At 35.7% G+C, this 24,488-nt stretch overlaps 1 protein-coding gene across 2 annotated transcripts; it reads right to left on the reverse strand.

The window, feature by feature from the left end:
* Positions 1-1,555: 1,555 nt before the first annotated feature.
* On the reverse strand, positions 1,556-24,461 carry LOC136798911 (putative leucine-rich repeat-containing protein DDB_G0290503). 2 transcript variants are annotated; one of them, XM_067055580.1, is made up of 21 exons: positions 21,849-24,461; positions 21,462-21,624; positions 19,644-19,764; positions 19,166-19,270; positions 18,293-18,371; positions 15,852-15,959; positions 14,172-14,243; positions 11,971-12,018; positions 11,356-11,493; positions 9,790-10,002; positions 9,111-9,391; positions 8,827-8,887; positions 7,976-8,701; positions 7,128-7,358; positions 6,369-6,609; positions 5,566-5,738; positions 4,734-5,256; positions 4,081-4,329; positions 3,461-3,525; positions 2,872-2,979; positions 1,556-2,219 (listed from the first exon to the last, which is right to left on the reverse strand). In XM_067055580.1, exons 1-21 carry the CDS (start codon positions 24,198-24,200, stop codon positions 2,049-2,051), a joined length of 6,228 nt encoding a protein of 2,075 aa, XP_066911681.1. In that variant the 5' UTR covers positions 24,201-24,461; the 3' UTR covers positions 1,556-2,048. The 2 variants fall into 2 exon arrangements, with proteins under 2 accessions (XP_066911681.1, XP_066911682.1); XM_067055581.1 differs by lacking the exon at positions 11,971-12,018 and having other exon boundaries at positions 21,849-24,436.
* Positions 24,462-24,488: the final 27 nt, after the last annotated feature.

Here is a 24,488-nt window from a genome sequence, read left to right on the forward strand (position 1 = left end):
CCAGGAATCCTGTCTTGACAAAGATAAATGATTTTGATGAAAAAAACTTCAATATGATATATTCACTTGTGATATGGAAAACATTTCTATAGAAGATTTCGAATTTTTCACAAAATCTCCAAGTCTCATCAAAAAAATGTATTTCCCAAAAGTCTTAAAATCTTCGATCACAAGATGGACTTTTTTATGATTTTTGACTGCATTATAAAGCGATACACACCCAACATAATATTTCTTATTCCCTCATTGAAACCAAAACAAAGAAATAGAAGCAAAGTATATTGTAAATGTCTGTATGGATTGATATTACAAATGACAAAAGGGGATGATAAGCACTGACCTTTATAAACCCTGGATACAGTTTCTTGATCCTGACAAAGCAAAATCTTTGATCGGATATTTTCGAAAGTGGTATCCTAATGGTAGCACTATTCAGTGTTGGTGAACAAATTTTAAACGGAAAATTTCATTGAATTATTAAATGACCCACATGGAGTAGTGCTACCATTAGGGTACCGCATCTCTGAAAACCCCGATCAAAGATTGTAGATATAGCTTGGTCCAGGGTTTATAAAGGTCAGTATAATAAGATATAATTCCTCTGTACAATACAAAAACAAACAAAAAAGAATTATCTAAAACATAATTATCCGAAAAAAAAAATAAGGCCTATAAAAAATGATAAGATACAAAACAAACAAAAAATCTTATAAAATTTACCTAAAAAAAACAAATAATTCAAAAGGTTGTTGACTCATTGGAGTGACACCAATGTGTCAAAATTAGGGAACATGGTACGAAAGACCCCTTATAGCAAGCTCGTCACGATTCAGTCGACGGAGAACCGTTTATTCACTTCAAAGATTTCACATTACAACTACGAATCTGTGTTTAGATTTCTAAATTTCAAATCTGTTCAATACATTATGAAAAATCATCTCTACGTTACAAACCCTCGCACGGAGACAAATTTCTAGAGGTCAATATTTTACATTTTTAATTTTGAGCTTAATTAAGCTAATAAATGTGAAGTTCCAAGCACTTCCAGGCAGGGTGTTACGAAGCATGATGGTACGGCGATACTCCCTATTCTCTCGGATACACGTTTTTTTCAAATAAGAACAAACTATTAAGAACATTTTTAAGCTTAAACTCAAATGTCAAGAATATCCCAAGCCTTCAAAAAGCTGGATGTTTTTATGAAGAAAACGTGTACCGACAATCAGAGGGGGCAGTATCAATTTAACCAATTTGGTGAAGAAGTTTCTTGTAATTTCCATGGTAGCCGATACCATTATTGACTAATTGCCAAATTAACAAACAATACATACACTACCATAAATCAAATAATATACAAAATTTAGGGTTAGGGGTTCAGTTCTAAAGGTTAAAGTAGACTTAACATGAATTAATTAACGTGATGACATTAACTTTGGTCTAAAAATAATAATATTCCCCTGGTGATTAATTCGAATAAAAGAAAAAAAGATATTGAAAAAAAATATTTTTATCTTGTTTAAAATTCTGTACAAAAATAAATATTACGTTTTTTTTTATGATGAAGGTTGACAGTTAGATTCTGATCCACTGTCAATAACTAGAAGATAATTTAGAAAAGAGATGCTTTTTAGAAAATACAAAAATGTTCGATAATCATTTACAATCGATAGAGTCGATCATTAAATCGAGGATGATATCAAATATTTCAAAATACATTGTGTATTCATCGTGAAAATGCATTTTCCAATTTCAAGAAAATTTTGTTAACCAAGTCTCTTTGAACCTCATGATATCGAGTGATCCATTAAGAGCAAAAGCGGGTTTGTTGCACCCACTTTATTATTCGCGATTCTGCAAAATATACCGTTTATTGGAGACTCATCGCCATGAAAACCAACAAGCCACTGCATTCCGTAATACTTTTAAAAGACGTCCCAGTTGTCCAGCCTGGTGAATCACGTCTCGTATCCACACCTAGGTTTTCAAAAACCAAAGCCTCATACACTCTCCAGACCACCTGTTGGAGAACAAACATCTCAGAAAGAATTTTAATGAGGTTTGTATTTACCTTTCCAGAATTGTAACTTATCTTTGGTAGTTTTGTGGTCTTTTGATTTTCCTTTGCCACCATTGATAGTATCTTTACCGAACTGGTGACGGAATTCTTTGGTACGCTTCTTGATCTCTGCACGATGCTCTTGGTTAGCTACACCGTACTCCTGAAGCGTGAAAAAGATTGAGAAAACTGAAAGTTTTAGCCTCGTTTTGGTGCTAAAACTCGTCCCCAGGCTCAAAAAATTAAATTTTTCGAACATGAAAAAACACCCCCAGATATTCACGCAAGGAACAAGTGTGCCTAATTTCAGCCAAATCTGACCACTTTAAAAGTCTCCGGGCTGCCCTAAAGTTTTTGTGACACGCAGACAGGCAGACACACATTGTCAGATTCTAGCTCAATTGAAGGTGAGAAAAACTCGAACCTATATAACTCGAATGCCTCCATAACTCGAACCTCTATAACTCGAATGTCTATGTTAACTTGATTAAATTTTCTCGTCCCTTCAGTTACCAATACCTTATAAACGTTAATTCATATCTCCGAAATTTCCTAAACTCGAAGAAATTTGTGTTCTCCGCACGTGCTCGAGTTATGGAGACTCCACTGTTTTTAGTTAATTAAGCGTTGCGACCGTAGTCGGAGATCCCAAAGGCTCCTATTTCGATAATTACCCCCCTGCAGGTAGGAGGGGGCACCACTCTCTTTCTCTGGATTGCTCCATATACCCTAGATCCTACTATCATGCATACTAGCATGTTTCCATAATGGTAGCTCAGAGTAGATGAATGAATCCAAATTAAACAGTAACACACCTTGAGGCGATTTCCGTCAGCCCTAAGTAAAGCTTGGCCATCAACATTGTGTGATTTGAAATTATTAACGTATTGTGCTAGATTCATTTCAACCAACCATAAGCCAACCTGTAAAAATTGAAAATAAAATGGTTTAATACAGTTAGTAGAGATTTCATATTATCAGGGCCATACTTCGGAGACTCAAACTTGCAACCCGCAAACGTTTAGTAGAATATCTCTATTTTGCTTTGGACAAGATGTTTCCATAACAATTTAAATATAAATGGGCTTTCCAGAAATAGTCCGTGCCCCACCCCCTATTGAGGATATCGGGGGAAGGTATCTACTTTATAAGAGGGTGATGATATTCAGAAGGTACAGGACAAAATGCCTGGATATCCAGGGGGTACAGAATAAAAAATACTCCTCAGCCCTTCTATCCACTTTTTCCGGTTGGATATTCAGGGGGTCATTATTTTTTAAGCTAGACACCCAGGGGGGGGGCTGTGGAACTCGAAAAATATCCTCAACAGGGGAAGGGGGTACGGAAAATTTCTGGAAAAGCTTAATCTTTGCAACTAAAACTACATTGTATTCTTATAAATACCTGTCTGACATCCCAGCCAGTAGGAGGCCGTCTTGTCCAGTGAGTGATTTCATCCTCTGTTGGTTCTAAAGAGAATCGATTTAGAGGGATGGTAAATTCAAACAGACTCACAAAAAGTGGCCTTAGTGTCGTGGGGGGGGGGCTTAGATACTAAGTATGTGGCCCCTAAAACAAATTTTGTGTCTAAGGCACTGCACCTAACCTTAAAATTCTATTAAAAAATACATGCGAGTTATTATGAAGATTTGAATTAAGTTTTTTCAGATTCCAAAAAATGTGATTAAAGATCTGTACACACAATAAAGTTACTAAAGTTGTTTGTTAACAATAGCAGTGTTCAAAGCAAACTTTTCAGCTGAAGCCAAATACGACAAATTATCCAAGGTTTTGAATATTATACTGGATTATTTGCCAAATTCTAAGGCGGAAAAGCCTATTTTTACCTTACGCTAAGACGCAAATCCATCTGAATCGAAAGTAACTGTGAACACTAATAACTGTAAATTCACTCATATTCCAATCGAATCATCTTCCAATGCAGAACCAAAGCAACATTAGTAATACTTCAAATTCTTCCAAAAAAAAAATAAATTTGGAGAACTGGGGTAGAGTCAACCTACCTGTACCGTTTTCGACGCCAACATCAATTCCTCTCTCGTTATAATTGGTGGGCGTTGGATCGCGATTAAAAGATCCTGTTCCCGCCCTTTGAATGAGGGCGGGCGTGTCAAAGAGTGACGACGACGCAGACGAAGATGATGGTGCCGATAATTCTAAAGTGACGTCATCAGGTGACGTTAAAGTACCGTTGATATTCGCCGGAGACGGAGTTGTCGATGGGATTTCTTGGTCATCCGACATTGATTGTTCTGAAAAAAGCAACGAAAGGTAGATTAGTACAAAATATTAATTTCCCTACCTCGTCTCCGTGTATACCAGGCTTTGTTAATATCATTTACCATTCGTAGAAACAAATTTTACTGACAAACACACCAAATTTCTGCGAAATGTGAATGATTTCTTTGTAGTTCTAGCCCTAATTCTTCTTATGCTGGATGTGTTGAAAGTATCAATAAATAGTAAATCATATCAATTTGATTGGTCAATTATTTTTCGCTTATCTCTTCTCGAAACTGACCAAAATATTAGTAATAGATAAATGAGCTTGAAATAAGAGATTGGTTTGAAGTCAGGTAAAATAGGGATTGATTATAGTTTATGATTATTAATAGGTTTTTAATTTGAGTATTGTAGTGCTCAAAAAAGTGAGTACCTTTCTGATGGAAGGGAACGACAGCTTCCTCAGTACCATTCTCGTTCGCGTGCATCTGTGACATCGATTCCGTTTTATTCCGAATCGGAACAACACTTGAATCCGTTGGTGTATTTGAGCGTTGATTCAATTTAGCGTGTAACTCATCCACTGGCATCTGTATGCCGCCGCCATTCGGGGTCGGGCTCCTCGTCGATGGTCTCGAATCTGATAAATCGACGTCGTATTCAGTTGCAGCCTGAGTCGGGAGCACGTATGCCGACTTTGGTCTTTCCATCGCCGACGTTGAATTCGATTTAGGTATTTGGTGTGGTGCAAATTGCTCATTCTCGCTTGACCTTCGTTTCACGACTTTACTCTTTTTGAACACTTTGGGTAAATGAAAACCGAATTTGTGTTTTTGTTTTTCGTGTTTATCTAAATGTCCGTTCGATTCGTTTGATGTGAGATTGGGTACTGATTGAGCTGCAGACATGCTGGCATGAACTTCAACGTTATTATGCAGGTTACGTGGCAACGAGCTCTGTATAACATGAAAAATGAGAGAAATTAGGAACAATGGCTTATTGACTGAACTGGTTGACTCTGATTGAAAGAGACTGTAAAGAGATCGACTTAATTTTGACAGAAATTTATTTATTTTCTTAAAGTAACTTTATCTTCTTATACTCTTTTTTATTTTTGGTTAACTTCGCTTCAAATCTAAAAATGAGCAAAATTCGGCACTATTTCTCCATCTAAAGTAAAACTATTTTATGGTAGGAATGCAACAGTCGCATCTAGGAGAGAGAAAAAAAATACGACAAATTTTTTAACAAATCTGATTCATCACCTGTTTCGGTTGTTCTGATTGGAAATTTTCATTATTGTCCAACATTTGCTGTCTTCCTTCGCGCGTTGGTGGTTTACGTTTTCCTTTCAAATTGATCTTATCTTGCGCCATTTTGTTGTCCAATACGGGCGTAGCGGGAATGGCTGAATCGAAACTCAAGCTCTTCGACAATGCTGGAAAAAATAGGAGTCAAAAGATAAAAGGGGGAATTTAGATTTTCAGCACACTATCAAATTTTTTGAGATCAAATCAAATGGTCTGGTCCATAAAAACTGATAGTCCGTACTTTTTAAAACTCTACTTCTGAAGGAATAAAGACATAACTAAAAGTAAAACCTAACCTAAGTAATTTTGAGTAGCTCGATTTAAGCTTTGTAGAATTCCCTAAAATTTTGAAAACGAAAGTGAAAAATGAAGAAAGGGAAATTATACAAAGCTTATATCAAGCTGCTCAAAGTACGGACTGAGAATTTTTTTGGACAGACCTCAGGTTAGTTTTTCATTCAAGAAAATGCAGTCGCTGAAGATAGAGGATATACTCTGAGGATACTCTTGAATGGGCTAATATTATTTGAGCTATTTTTCTAAACATTATTTATGTTCAGAGAATAAAATTCAAAGTGAAATAAATAATAATCTTCATCTTTTACTAATTGAATCTTTTCGTCAAAGAGTAAAATTTTAAGGTCCTACTCCCGAATCAATCGCTGAATCACAAGGAATCACGGCGCTGACAGAAACTGTGACTTGATAGGTGTGAGCTAAGAAACATAATGGCTCCTTGGTTGACTATAGCAACTTACAAACTTTATCAGCAATATCATTATCACTGCTGTCATCCAACACGGAAACACTTTGATCAAAACTCTCATTGATTTTCGTTGGCGACTGTTGGAAATATGATTGGTCAATCTTGATGCTATGAGTTCGTCCTATATCAACATTGGGATCTTCGTTTTGGTTTTTCTTGACTTTCGTGGTTTCATCTTCACTCGAAGATGAGGCAGTCGATTGTTTACGCCTGTTTGGTGATTGTAAAGTGACCTTTGACAAAAAAATGATCATCGATTATTTTATTCGTTATACACCATTCAAGAGGAAGGGGTGCGTTACGCCACGCTAATCTTTTAACTCGATACCGGTAGTAGGGTCATAAGAGTGTAACGAACCATGTACCATTCGATAGCACCCATAGAGGCGGTGCATAGACTCCAATTCTAGTTGACAATTTCCCGGAACGATCTTGGACTGTACAGTGACCTTAAATTACCACCCTGTTTTTTGACCCCACCCGAATAAAAAACTCGAGTCGAGATTTAATAATTTTTCTTTGTTGAGCGTCTACACGAATGACATTTAAAGGGTTAAATTGGGTGATGGGTATCGGGTAAAAAAGGCTAAAGGAAATATTCGACCTCCAAAAATTTGAAGTGAAAGGGGATTTTTGATATGGAGGAAAGGAAAATGTAAACCACTTGGACCTCTTTAGAAATAAGACACCCTGAATATCTTTTCTCAGGCAAACAACTCAGATTTCTTCTGTATTTCAAACGTAAAAATACCTGTTCGGCAATCTTTTCAGCTTCTTTGTCCAACCTTTTCCATTCACCATCAACAGATGAGATAGAGGAATCAAAGAATTCTTGAGATTCGTCACGTTTCATTTTGACGGTAGGTTCAGTGTGACGTCTTCCAGATCCGCCACCGTATTCGTCCAATGAGATTTTCTCTTCATCCACATCTTCTTGGATAAGTTGAAATTGTCCTTGGTCATTGTCGTCAATGCTGTCCTCCTGAAATCATTTTAAGCATGGGTTTAGTCTTTCAGAACAATGTCAATTGAATAAAGGACCTGGTCAAGGAACACAAGCAAAAAAGTTGAAACCCTTTTAATGCTGTTCTCCTGAAATCATTTATGAGGCATAGGCAATTTCAAAGTTGAAATGAATCATGGGTAATCAGGACCACCGCGCTGTGATAACGACTTTCTGTTGGTCTAAAATATCGCCTGATTTTGCGTCTAGCCAACAGGAAGCCGTTATGGAGGCACAATCAGTCCTGATTACCCATGATTCATTTCGACTGCGAAATGGCCTATGGCGAATTTTTTTAACGAATATACATGTTCAGATGTTTCAGGATTTTTAAAATTTGTCACTAAAAGGGTGGGGGGGTAGGTAGTAGTACAAGGGGTTGCGTTATGATTTTATAGGAGGTTTCTGATTTAGCTCCCAGAAAAAAATCTGGAACCGCTCGAGTCTCTTTCTCTTCTAATCATAATTCATTTTTTTGGTTCTTTTTCAACTCTTATTAGTATTTAGTAGAAGGCTAGTTTCCAGGGGGCTAATGAATGTGCGTCGCTCGTGATCAACAGGATAAGAAATCTTGAAAAGAAAAAACTAGATTATACCATCGTTGTTGAAGCGTCCAAATCGATCACTATCTTCTCGATAGTGGGCGTTGCTTGTTCATTGGGCGGTGTTGTCAAGGGCGGAGGTGGAATTTTTAACACAGGTAACGAATCTGGAATTGCCCGCTGCCGTGGTGGTGTCGCCGTAATAGTTTCACTTGTTAACACTGGTTCCGTTGAATCTAATTTTAAGTCTAGTGAAGATTTCTCAATAGTAATGTCTTTTTCTGGTTGTTTTTTACTATCGTCGATTTCAATGTCTGGTATAAAATGACCACGTGGTGGTTTTGGGACTGGGTTGGGTGGACTTGATTCGCTCTCTATATCTGGTGCTTCCTCTGTATCAATCTTTGGTGAAATTTGTATGTTGGTGTTTGCGTAAATTGCGGTTGTTGGCAGTGTAGTGTCTGTATTTGCATTTATGTCGGTGACGTCCACCGTCGACGGTTGAAGTACTATACCAACATCGGCGTCGTTGGTGTCGGAATGTGACGGCGACAAGGGAGGGGAGATTGGCTTTAACACTCGATCAACTGTAGGTGGAGCGATACCAAATATATGGTTGGGCGGTGTTACAACTGTTTCACGCTTTGGTAACGGCACGTTCGGAGCGTCGACGTCGATAGAGAGTGCCGTGTCTTGAGTTGACGAGGCGTGAATGTCGACTTCTGGTTTGACAATAGGAGCGTTCTTAAGAGCTTCTAGTTGTTCTTCTAGCTCCTTGACCTAGATTGGTACAAAAAGTACAATAATTTTGAAAAAAATCAGTGAAACTGTAGGTACAGTAGCTGTAAGGAATGAAATCAACAAACTGGTTAAAACCCCTCATTTTTGATTTTAATAATGCATACCTTTTCTTTTAGCTGGTTATTTTCAATGATGTATTGATTCTCCATTTCTTTTTCAGCAGCTCTGTAATAGAACGATGAAAACGGAAAAATCAATCTCAATCTCGAAAATTGATTTGTTCAGCTTTACTTTATATTTCGAATTTGCAAGAGGAATTTCAAATGAAAGAATTTCAGTTTCAATCTAAATCATTCATTTGAATTATAACAGCTTTGGTTTATAGTTGTTTGACATTGTGATCTTTGTTAGTAGTTAGGAGAAAATCTCAAATAGTAAATATACATACCCTTTTTCCATTTTGACCAGAAGGCTTCTCAAATAATCCACTTTTTCGTTCAGAACTTGTATTTTCTTATCTTTCTCGCTATTTCGATTCTCCGAGTCCTCTAAACGTGCTTCAATCAATTTGATTTTGGAATGGTCTTTCTTCAAAGTTGCAAACTCTCCAAGTATGACGTCATTATCGGAAATTTTCTGTGACAGTTGAGCATTCTCGGCTTTTAGTTTCTCGTTCGTTGTCTTAACGTCGTCTAGACTAGCTCTCAGCTCTTTTGTTTCTTGCTCAAGCTGGAAGAAAATTAAAACGCTACCATTTAAGGTTAACAAGCATCAATTGGTAGATAAAATCCATTACAATATATAAACCTATCTCGCCGGGGAGAATCTTTTGTTTGTTGTTTTACGGGCCAAGCTACCCAAAAAAGAGGGTCGGTCGGTCGGCGAAAAAGTAAAAAAAAAAGAGAGTAGAATTTCAAAACTTTTGAAAATTTGGCAGTCCGCAAAGCAATGAAAATAAAAATGTACTACCTAGATAAATTATCTTTATTCCCATTTTTTTAAATTTCAGGGTCGGTCGGGCCAGTAAAACAACTAATCAAATCGGTCTCGCCTTATCTGCTGAATGCAATAAATCTATTTTAGCTCAGTATTGTTAAACTGAATTATAAAGAAAAGGTCCTTTTTACCTTGTCTTCTAAGTGGCTTTCTTTGTCCTTGTAAAGATTAATTTCTTCTTCTCTTTTGGACTTCAATTCTTCCAATAATGTCTTCAGCTCGTGATTACTTTGTTCCAAGGCTTCTAATTCTTTCGATTTGTTACCAAGCTCTTGAGAGATGGATTGGTTTTGTTCCGACAGTTGGCGTTCTTCTTCATGTTTTGCTTCAAGCATCTCTTGGAACTAAAAAAATGTAAATAAAACAAAATTCGTTAATTTCACAAACCTGTTTTTTATAAAGCGCTCGAATCTTTTGCCAGTATATAGAGTCGTTATTTATATGGATAGCTCAGTAATTTAGGATTTTTTAAAGCAGTCGTTCGATTGTTTTCAAAGGGTCCACGGCAAGCCGGCTCGATTATCTATGAACTGAACTGAACATTGGAAGAAGCGGGGATCCGGACCGCTGACGCTGGCGCTTTTGATGATTTAATCATTTGAAGTAATTTTGAAGTTTTAGATTAAAAAATCTAGTTCCTAAAGGAAGGGTAGTAATTATAAAAAATTATATCTAAAGAGCCTTCCAAACGAGTTACTCGTTAAAAAATAATAATCGAAGGGTCGTGTAACCGATTTTGTTCGATTTGCAAACACTTATCTAGTGTAGTCCAGGTTAAAAAAAAATACCTGATGTTGAACAACCATAATAACAATATCTTTTGAACTCAAATCAAGAAAAAGTGTGCTCACATCACATTTAATAATTGTATATTATCAAGTGGTTTTCTTTACATGAGCCCAGTCAGCTACCTTCACTCGTAGGTTCACAGGCTTCTAATTGATTCTTCAAATTTTTCTATTTTTAGACTTTAAGCCGGGATAATATGTCCATGAAATGAATTCAAATGTCACAAGAGAGGAAATCAAGCCAATTTAAAGATTATAATCGGTTTATAGATGGATACAAACAAATTAGTCTGAATAAAACATTAACCATTGTAGCCCATCAAATTTCAGTCAGCTCTTGCGTCTATTATAGGATTATCTGGCACCCAGATAGTGAAATTTTCGAAATATTTTTACCTTTACGCGCAGGGGTAGTTGAACCCGACTGGGGACGCGGCACATCAAAGGCCGACTCTCTGATGGGAAATTGGCCCGCTCCTTTAGAGCTTTAGCGTGCGCGACCGCCAGATCTGCCATTGGAATATCAGATAAATTATAGGAACCCCTTAAGTTTTTTTAACTCTGAAGATATTTTCAAACGCTTTTAAAACTTAGCAGTAGGGTGAAGTTGGCTCCTTTGAAAATCCTATGAACCCACAAGGTAACAACTACAAAGTTCGCAATCCAAAATCGATAATTTGGATACAAATGTAACCATCAAGTTGGCGCAATTGTTATCTACAAAATGCGGGAAGGGACTTAACCCCCTTAGTTATATAGCAATACCACACTAGAAATGCTGGAATCCACTGCAAAGGGGTCAAATCCATCCTTTGATAATACAAAAGAATAGAAATACAGAAAATCTCTCTGATTGAAAAAGAAGGCCTCGTGGTCGCGTTGATCCCGAACTTAAAAGGGTCTTCTAACCTCCAAGAGTTCTTTGTCTTTGACATCAAACTTGGACGTGAGATCTAGAAGGTTTTCTTCAGAAGTGCTCAGTCTGTTCGTCATCTCTTTCAATGAACGTTGCAAATCATCCACTTTGTCTCCACTTCGTTTGCTACCCTGAAAAGCGTGTCGAAAATATCGGTGAAACTTGTTGATTTTGGAAATGGAGGCACATTTTCATGCAAATCTTCGACCATGACCAGAAAATCATTAAGTTTCATAATTTGATTTACCAGATGAGGGAATTGTTCAATAGAAAGTTGCTCAAGAAGAATCAAATTTTTATTTTTTTGGTACAAAGGTGTTTTCAAGTCGCATAATTCTTGAACTAATAGTTTAGCTAAACCTAGAATCATTCCCTAACGATCCGTCAACAATGGTTTTAAAATTTCGTGAGCTAAATAATGCGTGATTTTGCTCTATCAACGTGCATTAGTGCGAGTGAGCGTGCGTAAAGTGTTTATTGTGCAAATGATTAAGCTAGAACGTTAAAAGATGAGTGTTTCGAAGTTATATTAAAAAGACTTGTATTTGATGCTTCAAAGTAAATAAGGTGTTTTCAACGGAAAAAAAGAAAAATATGAAAATGAGTACCTTCTTTATTTCATTTTTCAACTTTCTCTGACTGTTAACGAAAGGTGACTATGAGAAGAAAATGGAAAAGAAAAAGGTTGAATGAGTGAAAAATGTTAGATGAATGAAATATCAAATTACTCGTGTCAGTTGATATTCGCCGGTTAAGAACTCAAAAACCAGTAGCGGCCTGGCTTAACTTTCTTGGTGGTGCAAACTATGAAATTGGCGCCCCTGGTATTTTTGTCGTTATTTGCGCCCTCCATCATTAAGTGAAAATATTAAATTGTAAGAGCAGTGACTGGTTGAAAGTAACGCCCCTAATCTTTGAAATGGAAATTATATACCTAGTAAAGTCGATTTAGTCTATATTTTTGCTTTCTGAAACTCTTATCAGAAAAATTACCTGATAATCTTTAAACTTTTGCGCCGCTGGTCTTACTTTACTCCCACTTTACTCTGCATTAAAGATCATGGCTGAAAGAGGCCCCCAAAATTCAGAAGTTGGGTAGAAGGGATCGTTGAAATTTTGGCGCCGCAGGCAAAAAATTTTGGTGTAAGAAAGATCAAACAGCTTAAAATGATTTTCTAAAACGGAGAAAGTTAGTTATTATAAGACCACAAAAACCACAGCGAGAATCAAAAAGTTTTGATCATTTTGGCAATATCTCATTTTGGGGGTGAGCGTTTGTAACTAGGGGAAAGTGAGCAATAAATTTGAGTCGAATCGAGTTTGCTAAATAATGTTAAATTTCTCTTCTTGCATCAAAACTTGGATGTCGAATGAAACAACAGCCGCCATCTTGGATTTCCATCAAAACTGATTCTTGTATCCGTCAAACAAACATTTCTAGCGGGCCGCGGAAGAGCACTCTCATACGCCCAATTCATAAGGGCGATACATTCTCTTTAACCCCTGGTGGATACACAACACTTCTCTTACTTCTGATTTAATATTGATAGAAGTTTAGAAAAAAATAAAGAGAAGGGATGCGAGAGGGTAAAATAAAGCGCCGCAGGCGAAAAAAATTAACATTGTGTTCATAGACGGCGCTATAAACGCGCCGGAAGGGCGCCAAATTGCCCAATTAAACATTAACAAAATTTTGGCGCCCCCTTGAAAAGCTCTTTTGGCGCCCCTCTTAGATCTTTCTGGGTGGTGCACTGCACACCCTGCACCCCCTGCCAGGCCGCCACTGTCAAAAACTGAAGTAATCTAAAGTATAAAATAAAGTCTTTATCTAATCATATCTTCCCCATTCATTAACACATACACATCAAACTTAGTTTACATTAAAGTTCCGCTCAAAATCTTCTAACTGTAAGATACTAAATACCTTATCGGGGAAAACTTCGTCGGGGAAAAGTGACGAAACTTTGGACAAGTGACGAAAATTTTCCCCGGCCTTAATGCGTTTACCAACTACCAGCAAGTGACGAATTTTTCCCCGACGAAAATTTTTCCCCGACGAAGTTTTCCCCGATAAGGTAGTAAGTTTATTCATCTGGTGGGTGTTTTCGGAGCCGGGAGCAAGGGAGTATGTCCCATTCTTATTTGCACTAGACCTGGGAGGTCGAATGTTGAGGCACAGCGCGTCACCTATTCCAAGCTCCCAGTGACTTACCGCCTAGACCAGATTACCCAATCTACTGAGCTGTACTGAGCTACCTAACCACAAGATACTAAATACTACAAGGTAATGTCTTGTTAGTACTGAGAATATTTTATACAAATCATTTCCGCATGCTAGCTTTAATATACTAAAACTTCCACAATTTCTAAAAATCTAAACTGCATTATTTAAAGATAATATCTAAAATACTGGTCTGCTAATTTGGTCTGCTGTCCCACTTTTACTGATCTCACCCTTCTTTTTAGGGAATAGGGATAGAAAAAAAGGACAGACGGGATAGCTAATTGAAGAAAAATCTTTCTCTGCTCTGGCTGCTGAAAGCAAAGAAAGGTTAAACGAGTGCTTTCAGCCTTCCTATTAACGGGTTTCTGTAGTGTGAAGGAGAAGGTAGGGTTCTAATTTGTCTACATCCTGACTGACTAAGGACGACGGTAAATCAGCACTTTTACCGTCCTCGATTTTGCGGGTCAAAACTGCAGGTTATTCCAAATCGCTTCATTCACTTTACCGTCCTCAAAAGTGCAAATACATAAACTCGCAATTATTGCTTTCTCTAAAAAAGAGTGACGGAGTGATGTTAAGAAATACCTCTGTGGCTGCTTTCAGCATTTCTTTTGTTTCGCTCAAATTGTATTCAGCATCATGCGCTCTTTCTTCAGCCTGAAAAGTTATAAAAATATATGTTCATTAGTTTACATCTTGCACTCTTGCAAACCAAATATCCTGAAAATAATAGCAAATTTCTATTTACTTAACTTTACCTCGACCTTCGTGATTCTCATATTATGACTATGAGGTGGTAAGCTTCTGATTGGGTCAAAAATATGATATGTAGTGCTATCTACATAAGTTTGTCCCTATATCGAGTATTTTGTACTAAATTTGTAATTAAAAGAGTTAAACAATAGAATTATTCTTTCCCTTTGGAAACATAAAAATAGGTTAATTATCAGGTTTAAAGAATTCCTTTCACTTCCTACTTTCGAGAAAAATCAGATGGGAGAATGATGTCAAATAAATAAAAAAATGCTGTCATAAGCATCTATTTAAACTAAATCACTTATACACGCTTTCTTTCTAAGAATATCCTACATTTATAAAGACTTCATATGCTCATATCTGAGTTTTAAGCCTAAAAGTATTGTTAGCATTTTGTTAGTATGGTTGTGCAATTTCCTAGATATTGGGTGATTTGATGTTCATGGACTTTAAAATGTTCTTAACTTGTTCTTAATATTTTGGCCGTCGAGTCAATTTCTTATAAACTGTGTTCTTACAGGTTCTTATAAAAGAATGTATCACGTTCGAAAAATTACCCTCATTTGCAAACATACAAATCAAGGAAATACATATAAAATTGTTTGTAATATTTCACTACACATCAAAACCAGTTTAAAGAAGAAGCCATGATCTTGATTGTTTCAGCACATTTATGGTGTAAAACCACTTTAACCGTGCATAAGCAATCATTTTTACCAAAACAAATAGTCCCTTTGAGTTCAGTTACACTCTTTTCGAAATAGAATACTTCCAAACCGGGCACACAACAATGCCCGTTAATGACGTAATTTGAAAGCTAAGTAAGACTGCGACCGCAGTCAGCTCCTCTTTCGATAGCTATGCACCCGTAGGTAGGGGAGGGCGCCACTCTTTCTCCCTAGATTGCTCCATTTACCCCTGATCCTTGTCTTAATTGCTGATTATCAAGCAGAGAGACATCAAGTACCATTTTATGAATCTTTGGTATGACCCAGCTGGGGGTTGAACCCACAACCTTGCGCACCGTAGCCGGATGCTCTACCACTGCACTACGGTCGCTAAATTTGAAAGCTAAACAATACTGTGTGTCTGCTAGATAAGGTAATCGGAACATTTTGATTTTCTTTTGATTTTAATTTTAACTTCTTTGGAAAAACTTTCTTAAAGAATTAATCTAAGCCATAAGGAGTATTTCACCCTGCTGGCAAGTGTGTCAACTCTGCATTAGAGCTTGTACACAGTTCGTTAGACAATGGCGATGATAAGTGAAGTTTCAATAAAAATAATTATACACGTTTTTTTATAAGAGCAAACTATATAAGATTAAAAGGCTTCGAAGGTCAAAATGTTAAGAAAAAGTTAAGAACATTTTAAGGCTTCGCGGACTCTAAAACACCCAATTTCTTAAGAAAATGGACAAAAATACTCAAAAAATGGCAAAAATAGGAACATGTTAAGAACAATTTTAGGCTTAAAACTCAAAAAGTTCTCAAATTATAATCAATTTACCTTCAGCAATTCCATTTTGACTTCTTCCAGTGTATGTTCCGCTTCCAGAGTTCTTGTTTGGTACTCCTCGACCTGTGCCATGGCTTGGTTCATCTCATCTATGTGTTTCTGAAGAAGATAATGACGAGGGATTTGTAAGTAAACGTTTTGGAAAAGGAAGGTGTTGGACGTCATAATTAGATTCCAATCCAAGAATGTCATACACGCATTGTTTTACACGTTTTTTCAATTCATCATGAATATTCTTAACTTTTTGGGAAAAATCATCCTGAAATATTCTTACGGTATTCTTAAGTTTTGATTCAAACCCAGCTAAAATCAAGCATGTTATACATACCTCAAGCGAAAATTTGGCATTTTGTGGAACCTTTTAGCATTGCTGCGGAATGATTGGCAATTTTATAGTAAAATACTCTGAAAATAGGCATTCTTAGAGGCTCAGTTGCCAAATTCCATGATGGTTATATTCTTACCATATTCTTAATTTTTTAGCCAATTTCATCATGACTATTCTAATAAAGTATATTCTTATAAAAAAACGTGTATAAGAAAAACGAGAGTTTTTAGAACACTAGAAAATACGAACAATCAAGAACAACACTGAGCCTAGATATATGGCTGGATATGGCTAGATCAAGATTAGTGAATTAGGGTATCAAGCATACCGTTCTAAATATAAGGCCTAGGTTTAGAGCGCCATGCATGGTATCAAGATACTGATCAAGATACTGATCAAGATACTGAAAGTATCTTTAATATTTTATACAATTGTGTATAAAATACAATCTCGAAAATCTTTGTTATTTCCAGTTTATGAGATAGGTTGGGACACTTAGGTTGATTAGTTAGTATACAGAATATTGTTGAGAAATGTTCATGAATTACCACAAAATATCTAGCCTTTCCATAGCTAGAAACTAGTACAATCCACATCTTGTGTCAAATGAATAATAAAAAATGTCCCTAATACTGAACAAAGCTACCATTTAAAATGCCATCAAATCAAGATTTTTTTAGCATCTCAAACTGACTTGAAACAGTCTCAAAATATCAGCTTAAAATAAAACAGTCTTCATAATAAAATCCACAACCAATGTTTATTTAACGGCTTGACAAGACCAATAGGAACAGTATTTTTTACTCAACCAAAATTCTTGACACATTCTTTAGTCAATTAATGTAGACACTACATTTTTTTTTTCAATTTATACAAAGTTTCTCTTAAAATGTTATAACATCTTAAACAATCATAATCAAAAATATCGTCCCAAATGTTTTGAAAAGGTTTATCTACAGTTATTTGTTTAGCTGTTCTGTTTAGTTTAAGTTCAGAACTCCAATGAGGTTCTCTGTAAAAACGATATCAAACACCAACAAATTTCAAGTCACATATTTAAGAAATTCAGAAGTTCCACAAGTCTGGCAAATTTCTTCGAAAGCTATAATCATACAATCTCATTGCAGGGTAAAAGCAAGCAAGTCAACTACTCTAAAATGAGTATTTTGTCTCAAAAAGGATATTAAAATGTAAACTAAAAGAGGTAAGTTCGTTCATCTTTTAATATATTTCAAACAAAAAAAGAGATTTTTGATATTATAATGCACTCAGAGTATTATTTGGTCTGTCAATTATAAGTTACAATTCTATTGAAAGTTGAGCCTCATTTTATTCAACAGTACTTCTTGATAATGTGTGTTTTGAATCACAGATTACTGTGAAGCCCGAAGGGCTAGATAGAGTGCTTTGGCCGAAAAGTGTGCCGTTGTAGTAAATCCTACATAGGTCATGTGACATTACAATAGACTTTCACTTAACCCCTGACCAATCAGAAGTTTTTTTCGCAGATTTTTGAAAACAATAACAACAATATTTTTGCAATAGATATTCACTTTTTTCCTGCTTTGAAAAGCTTAAAAAGCACAACATCAAGTCCTTCGGGCTTTACAGAAATCTGTGTCTTGAACAAAAATGCAAAATTCAAGTTCATCGAAAGAAAGAGTAGGAAATAAGCGTTGAAGAAAGTTTGAGAGATGAGGAAAGCTGTAGCACAATATATAGGTTTTCTAAGAAAGTGAGAACCAGATAAGAAAATATGATGAAGTGTATGAGAAACTTTTCGAAAAAATCATAAATCTTCGGATTAAAGTACAACGAGGGAAATCTTGAAGTAAATCATCGAAGACCCTCCTGAAGCTTTCAGTAGTCTTTAAAGCACCGAACTATCAATCATAATATACTAAATTTTCATTTCAGTCTCTCCTAAAAAACATCGATCACTAGACAAATTTATCTTTTAGAAATTTTCAAAACTATCAAAAGTGTTTTATGGTGCAAAATAACTTGAGTACTTAGCAGCAATTTTCTAGCGTCGAACCAACAAACTATTTCAAAAGAAAATACAATAGTGTTCATAGGGAATATTAAGTTCGCCATTTCTTACCTTCATATCAGGGTTGTCCAACATCGGTGCACCAGGAGCATATTGCGTCCGCTTGTTCTTTTCACGTCCCATTAGAAACCTAAAGAGAAAATTTCAAAAACATAAAACCCATCAAACCCTTGAATTCAGATTGCATATTCAAGAGTAGTGTGATAAATCGTCTAAATCAACCCAAACACTAATATAATACGAGATTATTTGCTCGAAAAATTACTTTTGGGATTAAACCAGTCAAAGGAAAAAGAAAATATTGAAATTTAACATCATCACTATAAAAATAACATTTTGAAGTTCGTCATGATTTAGATATGCATTTCATTTATAAGAGATAACACATTATTTTGTTGACAAACATGTTTGGTGTGCATCACTTAACTACTAGTTTTGTAAATATTGATGACAATAGAAAAATATCATAATATGGGTTATATCTATGCTTACAAAGGGTCCCATAGAGTTTAAAGATATAAATTGCAGCACAGCTGGGGCGAAGGGTTAGCTAGCATTTTAAAACTTCTTTGTTGCTTAGCATTATGGGCAGGATGCAACAACTTTTTAAGTGTTTAAAGCCAACATGGTTTTTGTTTCCTGTGGAAATATTATGTTTTCTTTTAAATGCTTGAATTACAAAAAAAACATTACAACTTATTTATTATTAAAAACAAGTGTTAACTTGTTATAGATATAAAAAACTAGTTATAAACATTAGACTGACTTGATTTGAAGCCATATATTTCTTTTACCCTTACTTTTATTAAAATCTTTGTCACGTCCCGCCTTTGCCAATAACCTTAAAGTTTCGTCACCGTTTCCCCACTAAGTTTCCCCTTTAATAGTATGTTTATATAATAAAATTGAAATGTGATTATTTACCTTACAATACCGTTGGCACCTTTGAGAGTTTGAGCAGCAAAATATTGAGTGACACCAACCAAAGAAACACCATTGACTTCCAAAATTTGATCATTGACTTGAATCCTAAAAGAAAAAGACAATAATAGTTTGAGCAGACAGGTACCCACGATGATTAAGGGGCTTAAAAGCGGGCTTAAAAGTCAGTACAGATTGTTGGACTCTTTGTTAATTAAATTAGTGAAAACAAAAAGCAAGTGCGAATATCTCCCACGAACTACAACCTTCTTTATAAAACTATATAAGAAACAAGGGTTTGATGGCAAAAATATCAAGAGCAAGTTAAGAACATTTTAAGGCTTTATGGACTCCAAAATACTCAATTTCTTAGGGAATTGCACAAAAATACTCGCAAAATGGTGAAATTCTAGCTTTCTTCAAGCCTCATTCAAAATCAGAAGGTACACATTGGTTTGATTTGAGTGATATGAATACAAACCTTCCATCCTTTTGTGATGCACCTCCTTCTGTAAGTGTCTTGACAAATATTCCAAGTTTCTCGAAACCTTTTTGTGTTCCAACACCAAGCCCAATGATACTGAGACCCAATCCTTTCTCATCTGAAAAATAAATACAATATTTTTTGTTTTTGAAAGAGCATTTTATCAAAACATTTGAACATAATGTATGGAATCCTTAAACGAATAGAAGAATCACAACAGAAATCATATAAAACTTCCAGTAATTTAAATACATTTTAATCCGCTGGAAGGTCCCGCCCGTCCGGGTCAGAACCAGGCCACTGGGGGTCGTACGGGTGTGGAAGTTGAAGAAATCGAATCAGCAAGTCAGAAGAGCTACTATCAACGAATAACTCATTGGGGCTCGATTTCAATGTCCTTTGTTTTATGTAATAGTAACAATAGTAAGAAAATAAAAAAGTTAAGTTTTCTTGACAGAATAGTACACTACAAATGAAAAGACGCTTAATTAAGGCACTGAAAAATTAAATATAATGACAAAATATGCTCCAGAGATTCGGTTTATAAGAATTCACTGAACAGGGCTGATTTGAATTTTAAAATAAGTGTCACTGTTATGAGAAGAGGATAATTGCAAACACTTTCTGCAATCTGATACTTTTGTAGGTTGATTTCAAGAACTTGTTGTTCGAATTAAGAAAACGAAAAAAAAGATAAATAAAAATATTTTGATCATCAGGCTGTAAACATCAAAATTCATTATAAAAATTGTTCTACTTATAATTTGCTATTGCATTATGGGTAACATATGTCTCTAGAAAAAAAACCAACATACATTTTAAAATGCAGACAGAATAAATGATGTAAGCAGATGTAAGAACAATACTATGCAAAAGGACTTTCAAAACTTTCTTATAAAATCCAAACAGATTATATATATCTGTGATTTAAAAGTGAGAGAAAAAATCTCAATACAAAATGTTGTGGGAGCTTAATAAGTTTCCCTTTTTGATCAAATTACTGCATGAAAATAATGACCGTAGATAAGAGATGGTATCTATACATCTTAAAATTTAAATGCCATTCTCTCTTTGAATATGTACATCATCTCTTAATCCCCATATTCCTCATTAAAACTGTGTTTTGACTTTTTATGTCAGACATAATAACCTGCATCAACATCTAATAGTAATAAAGAAAACTAAGCATTTCCAGAGAATTCAGTTCGAAATCTTTTTTTATTTTCTTATGATGTTTCACACCCTCCCAGCCTACAATGCAATGGATTGTGTTGCTTATTGCAAGCCAACAATTTTTGCATACGTGCATAATCTTTTGAAACACTAAATAGTATAAACAAAACATGACTTTTAAAATGTTTACTTTTAAAGATGAGGAGGAAAATTATTAAGATAGATGTTAATAAAACCAACTATTAAGCTACTTTCAGTTAATTAGGCAATTAAAATTACAACATATAATCAAGATCCATAAAGCAACAGACTTGGCTGGACAGACTATATCATTTAAAGGAAGCCAACCTCTTCATTAAAACACCTATCAAAACATACTGCTCTTTAATTGGTAAAAGCAAAACATAAAGCAAAACATCACTCCCTTAATTATTTACTAAAATTAAAAAAACAAACTAGGAAAGAATAATTTAATATACTCTTGGGTACTTAATAAGTGTGCCCCCCTGCTAGTTAATTTTTGAAAACTTTTCCACCCAGGTCATTCTTATTCCAAACCCCCACTTATTAATTTTTGAGGTTTTTTCCAACCCCCTGGCTATTAGGTACCCAAGAGTAATTTGTAGAAGTTTTTTAATTTACCTTTGTGTAGATCAACTGAAAAGATATCCATGCTATCAACTCTCTTTTCCAGCTCCCATTCTGCAGATGATGTTAAGGGGTCAATATCAGCGTTGGCTCTATCATATTCAATAGGACCATAAGTATAAACAACCTCTTGTATGTCACCATCTCTAAAACCAACCTGTACAAAGTAGAGAGCAAGTAAAATATAAATTTCTGGTAAAAAAAATCTTGACCAAGCCTCTATTGACTTTGTAAATTAATAAAAATCTCTTATGAAGAGGGTACAAAAAGACTCTTTTTATCTAAAAAAGTTTACCAGCCAAGCAAGCAAATAAAATCTTGTTAACCTTAGGAATTATTACTAGGTCTCCTATTAGTTATAGTTGAGAAATGTATGAATACCTTGCGCTTTTTATCAGCTTTTGACTTTTTCAGGTTCGACTTAGCAGGGGGTGCTGGGAGCTTGAAACTTTCTGTGTCAATGTTACCGTTTACATTCTGATAACTTGCATTGTAATTATCAGATGTGTTAGGGTTGTTCATGCTATAATACCCAGACTCTTCAGTCTCACTGTCACCAGAGTCTGGCATGTAAGATATGGTTGAAGAAGTTGAGTTTGGTGGGTTCTGAGAAATCGTTAAAGTTGAAGGCCTCTGTGGTGGCGGAGGTGGTGTAGGATCTGCTTTATATTGGTCTTTGTTTGTAAATGGATCTTCACTAAACACTGAAGATGCTGAGGATGGCACTGGTGGTGGGGGAGATTTTGGTGGATTTGAAGATACACTTGATTGAGTTGTAGATGTGGCTGGTGATGAACGTCCTTGAAGTTTGCTCAAACGTGGAGGGGCTTCAGGAGTTGGAGATTTGATATCATGAGTTGGAGATTTGATATCATGAGTTGGAGATTTGATATCATGAGTTGGAGATTTGATATCATGAGTTGGACATTTGATATCATGAGTAGGTGGTTTTTGATTGACTGGTTCAGCCTCTGAAGATGCAGAGAATAGATTTTCACGGTTCGATCGTTCCATGTGACTTAGAATGCTACTCATCAAATCTGAGGAACTAGTGCTACCATTTTCATTTTTGTCCTTGCTATTTCCCTTAGCTTTGATTGGCTCAGTTTGAGGCATAACTTGGCTTGGTGATTGAGTATCAAAAAGTTTGGAATTGTCACCTGGAGTGAAATCATTTGGAAAGTCTTTCAAAGGATCTTCTTCATCAAGTCCAAAAAGATTTTCCTGTTTGTTTATAAAGTCGTCAAATCTCTCTACAGCACTGCGATACTTATCAATTTCACTCTCTTCGGAGTCTTTTTTAGGAATTGGAACATCTTTATCTTTAGTGACTTGATCCTTCTCCTCTACAATGCTTTCAACTTCCTGGGATAGCTCTTGTATTGGAGATTTTTCATGCGATGAAGATTGAATATTAAGAGAAATATTAGGTAAAGTTTTATCCTCTGAAGAAGTTACTTCATCACTATCATGAATTGGCTCATCATTAGTGTAAAAGTCTGTTTGAATTTCAGTTGCTAGAGAAGCTTCTTTTTCTGGTAATTGTAAATTAGGTGTTTCTGGTGTATGATGTGAAGGTTCTTTTATAATGTTATTTTCAGAAATGCTCAATGGTTCTGTTTCAGCTTTAGATTTTTTGTCAGATGGATGTTGGGATGGCTTAGCTGCAACTGGAGGTGCAACTTTCATAGGCTTAGAATCTTCTGAGATAGAATCAACAGGGGCATAGGAAGAAACATTTTCATTCCCCCCAGCTAAGTCACTTAATCTTTCCTTCAGAGTCCTTCGTTTTATGTTAAAACGTTGTTCAATAGCAATTTCTTCTTGTGTTCTTTTCATACGATCAATCTCCAATTGTTTCTGAAGTTCAATTTCTTGATCTCTAGGCGAGATTACATCATCCTTCTTTTCTTCTTCCTTTTCTTCTTTCGTTGATTCTGGTGCTAGAAGAGAGTCAATATCAATCCTTCCCTTGCTTTTGCTTTCAACCTGATCATTTTCTACCTCTTGTTCTTTCAAACTTTCACTCTCTTCTCCATTTGAAGTAATAATACTGTCAATTTGAAGGGGTGAAACATGTACACTGTGTCGATTATAAATGCCAGAGACCTTACTTTTGGATTTAGTCTCAATATTGTCAAAGCTTGCAGAGTGGGGTCTGTCCTTTTTGCCTTTGTTTCCTCTCAATTGAACAACTGTTTTATTCTCAACATCAGAACCTTTATCAAACATAGATCGTAAGCGCCCCACAGAGCCTGTAAAGTCACTCTGTGCATGCTTTAAATTATCAAAATCAATATCATTACTCTTAGATTTAGCATGATTGTCTTCAGCTTTTTTTAATGTACTATCAACACTTCTTCTAGAGGGAACTGATGACAATTCTGTATATTGTTTCTTTTTCTCAGTGTCTTCTTTATCCAAACTGCTGTCAGATTTATTTCTTCCTCTTTGAACAAAATTTGCTCTTGCATCATTTTTATTACTAGCCATTGAGGTAATATGGGCCGTATTCTGTGTTCTTCGAGCAGCACTATCAACAAAGCTTGGCTTGTTGTTGGAAGGTTGTTTATTATCCGCAGTTGTGTTATTACTTTTGGTTCTTGGTCTCATTCCAGCAAGATAATTCTTATAATCATTGTCCCCACTATTCAAAGCACCAAAAGATCTTGTCCTAGGATTCATCCTGTCTTTGTCTTTCAAAATATCTCTATAAATGTCACTAGCTGCCATTTCGAAGTGACTTTTTCAGTTTTTACGTTCGTATTTCAAAGCAAAACTTGTTACGACAGAACATTTGTATCAGATTTCAGAGCGATGGATTTGATTGATTCATGCACAGCAGTCTTCACGAAGGCCCCATTCGAATCCATAGCAATGCATTTTCATTCACAGCAGCGGCAAGGGTATACAAAATGTGAAAATTGTAGTAGAAATCTTTCAGTTTTGTTCACCCTTTTGTGCTTTTCGATGCTGCCATCTTACCAATGTTATGATAAGTAAGACTGGGCACGAGTAATG

The sequence above is a fragment of the Clytia hemisphaerica genome, unplaced genomic scaffold, assembly GCF_902728285.1.
Source record: "Clytia hemisphaerica strain Z4C2 unplaced genomic scaffold, Clytia hemisphaerica genome assembly, whole genome shotgun sequence".
In the NCBI taxonomy this organism is placed as follows: Eukaryota; Metazoa; Cnidaria; class Hydrozoa; order Leptothecata; family Clytiidae; genus Clytia; species Clytia hemisphaerica.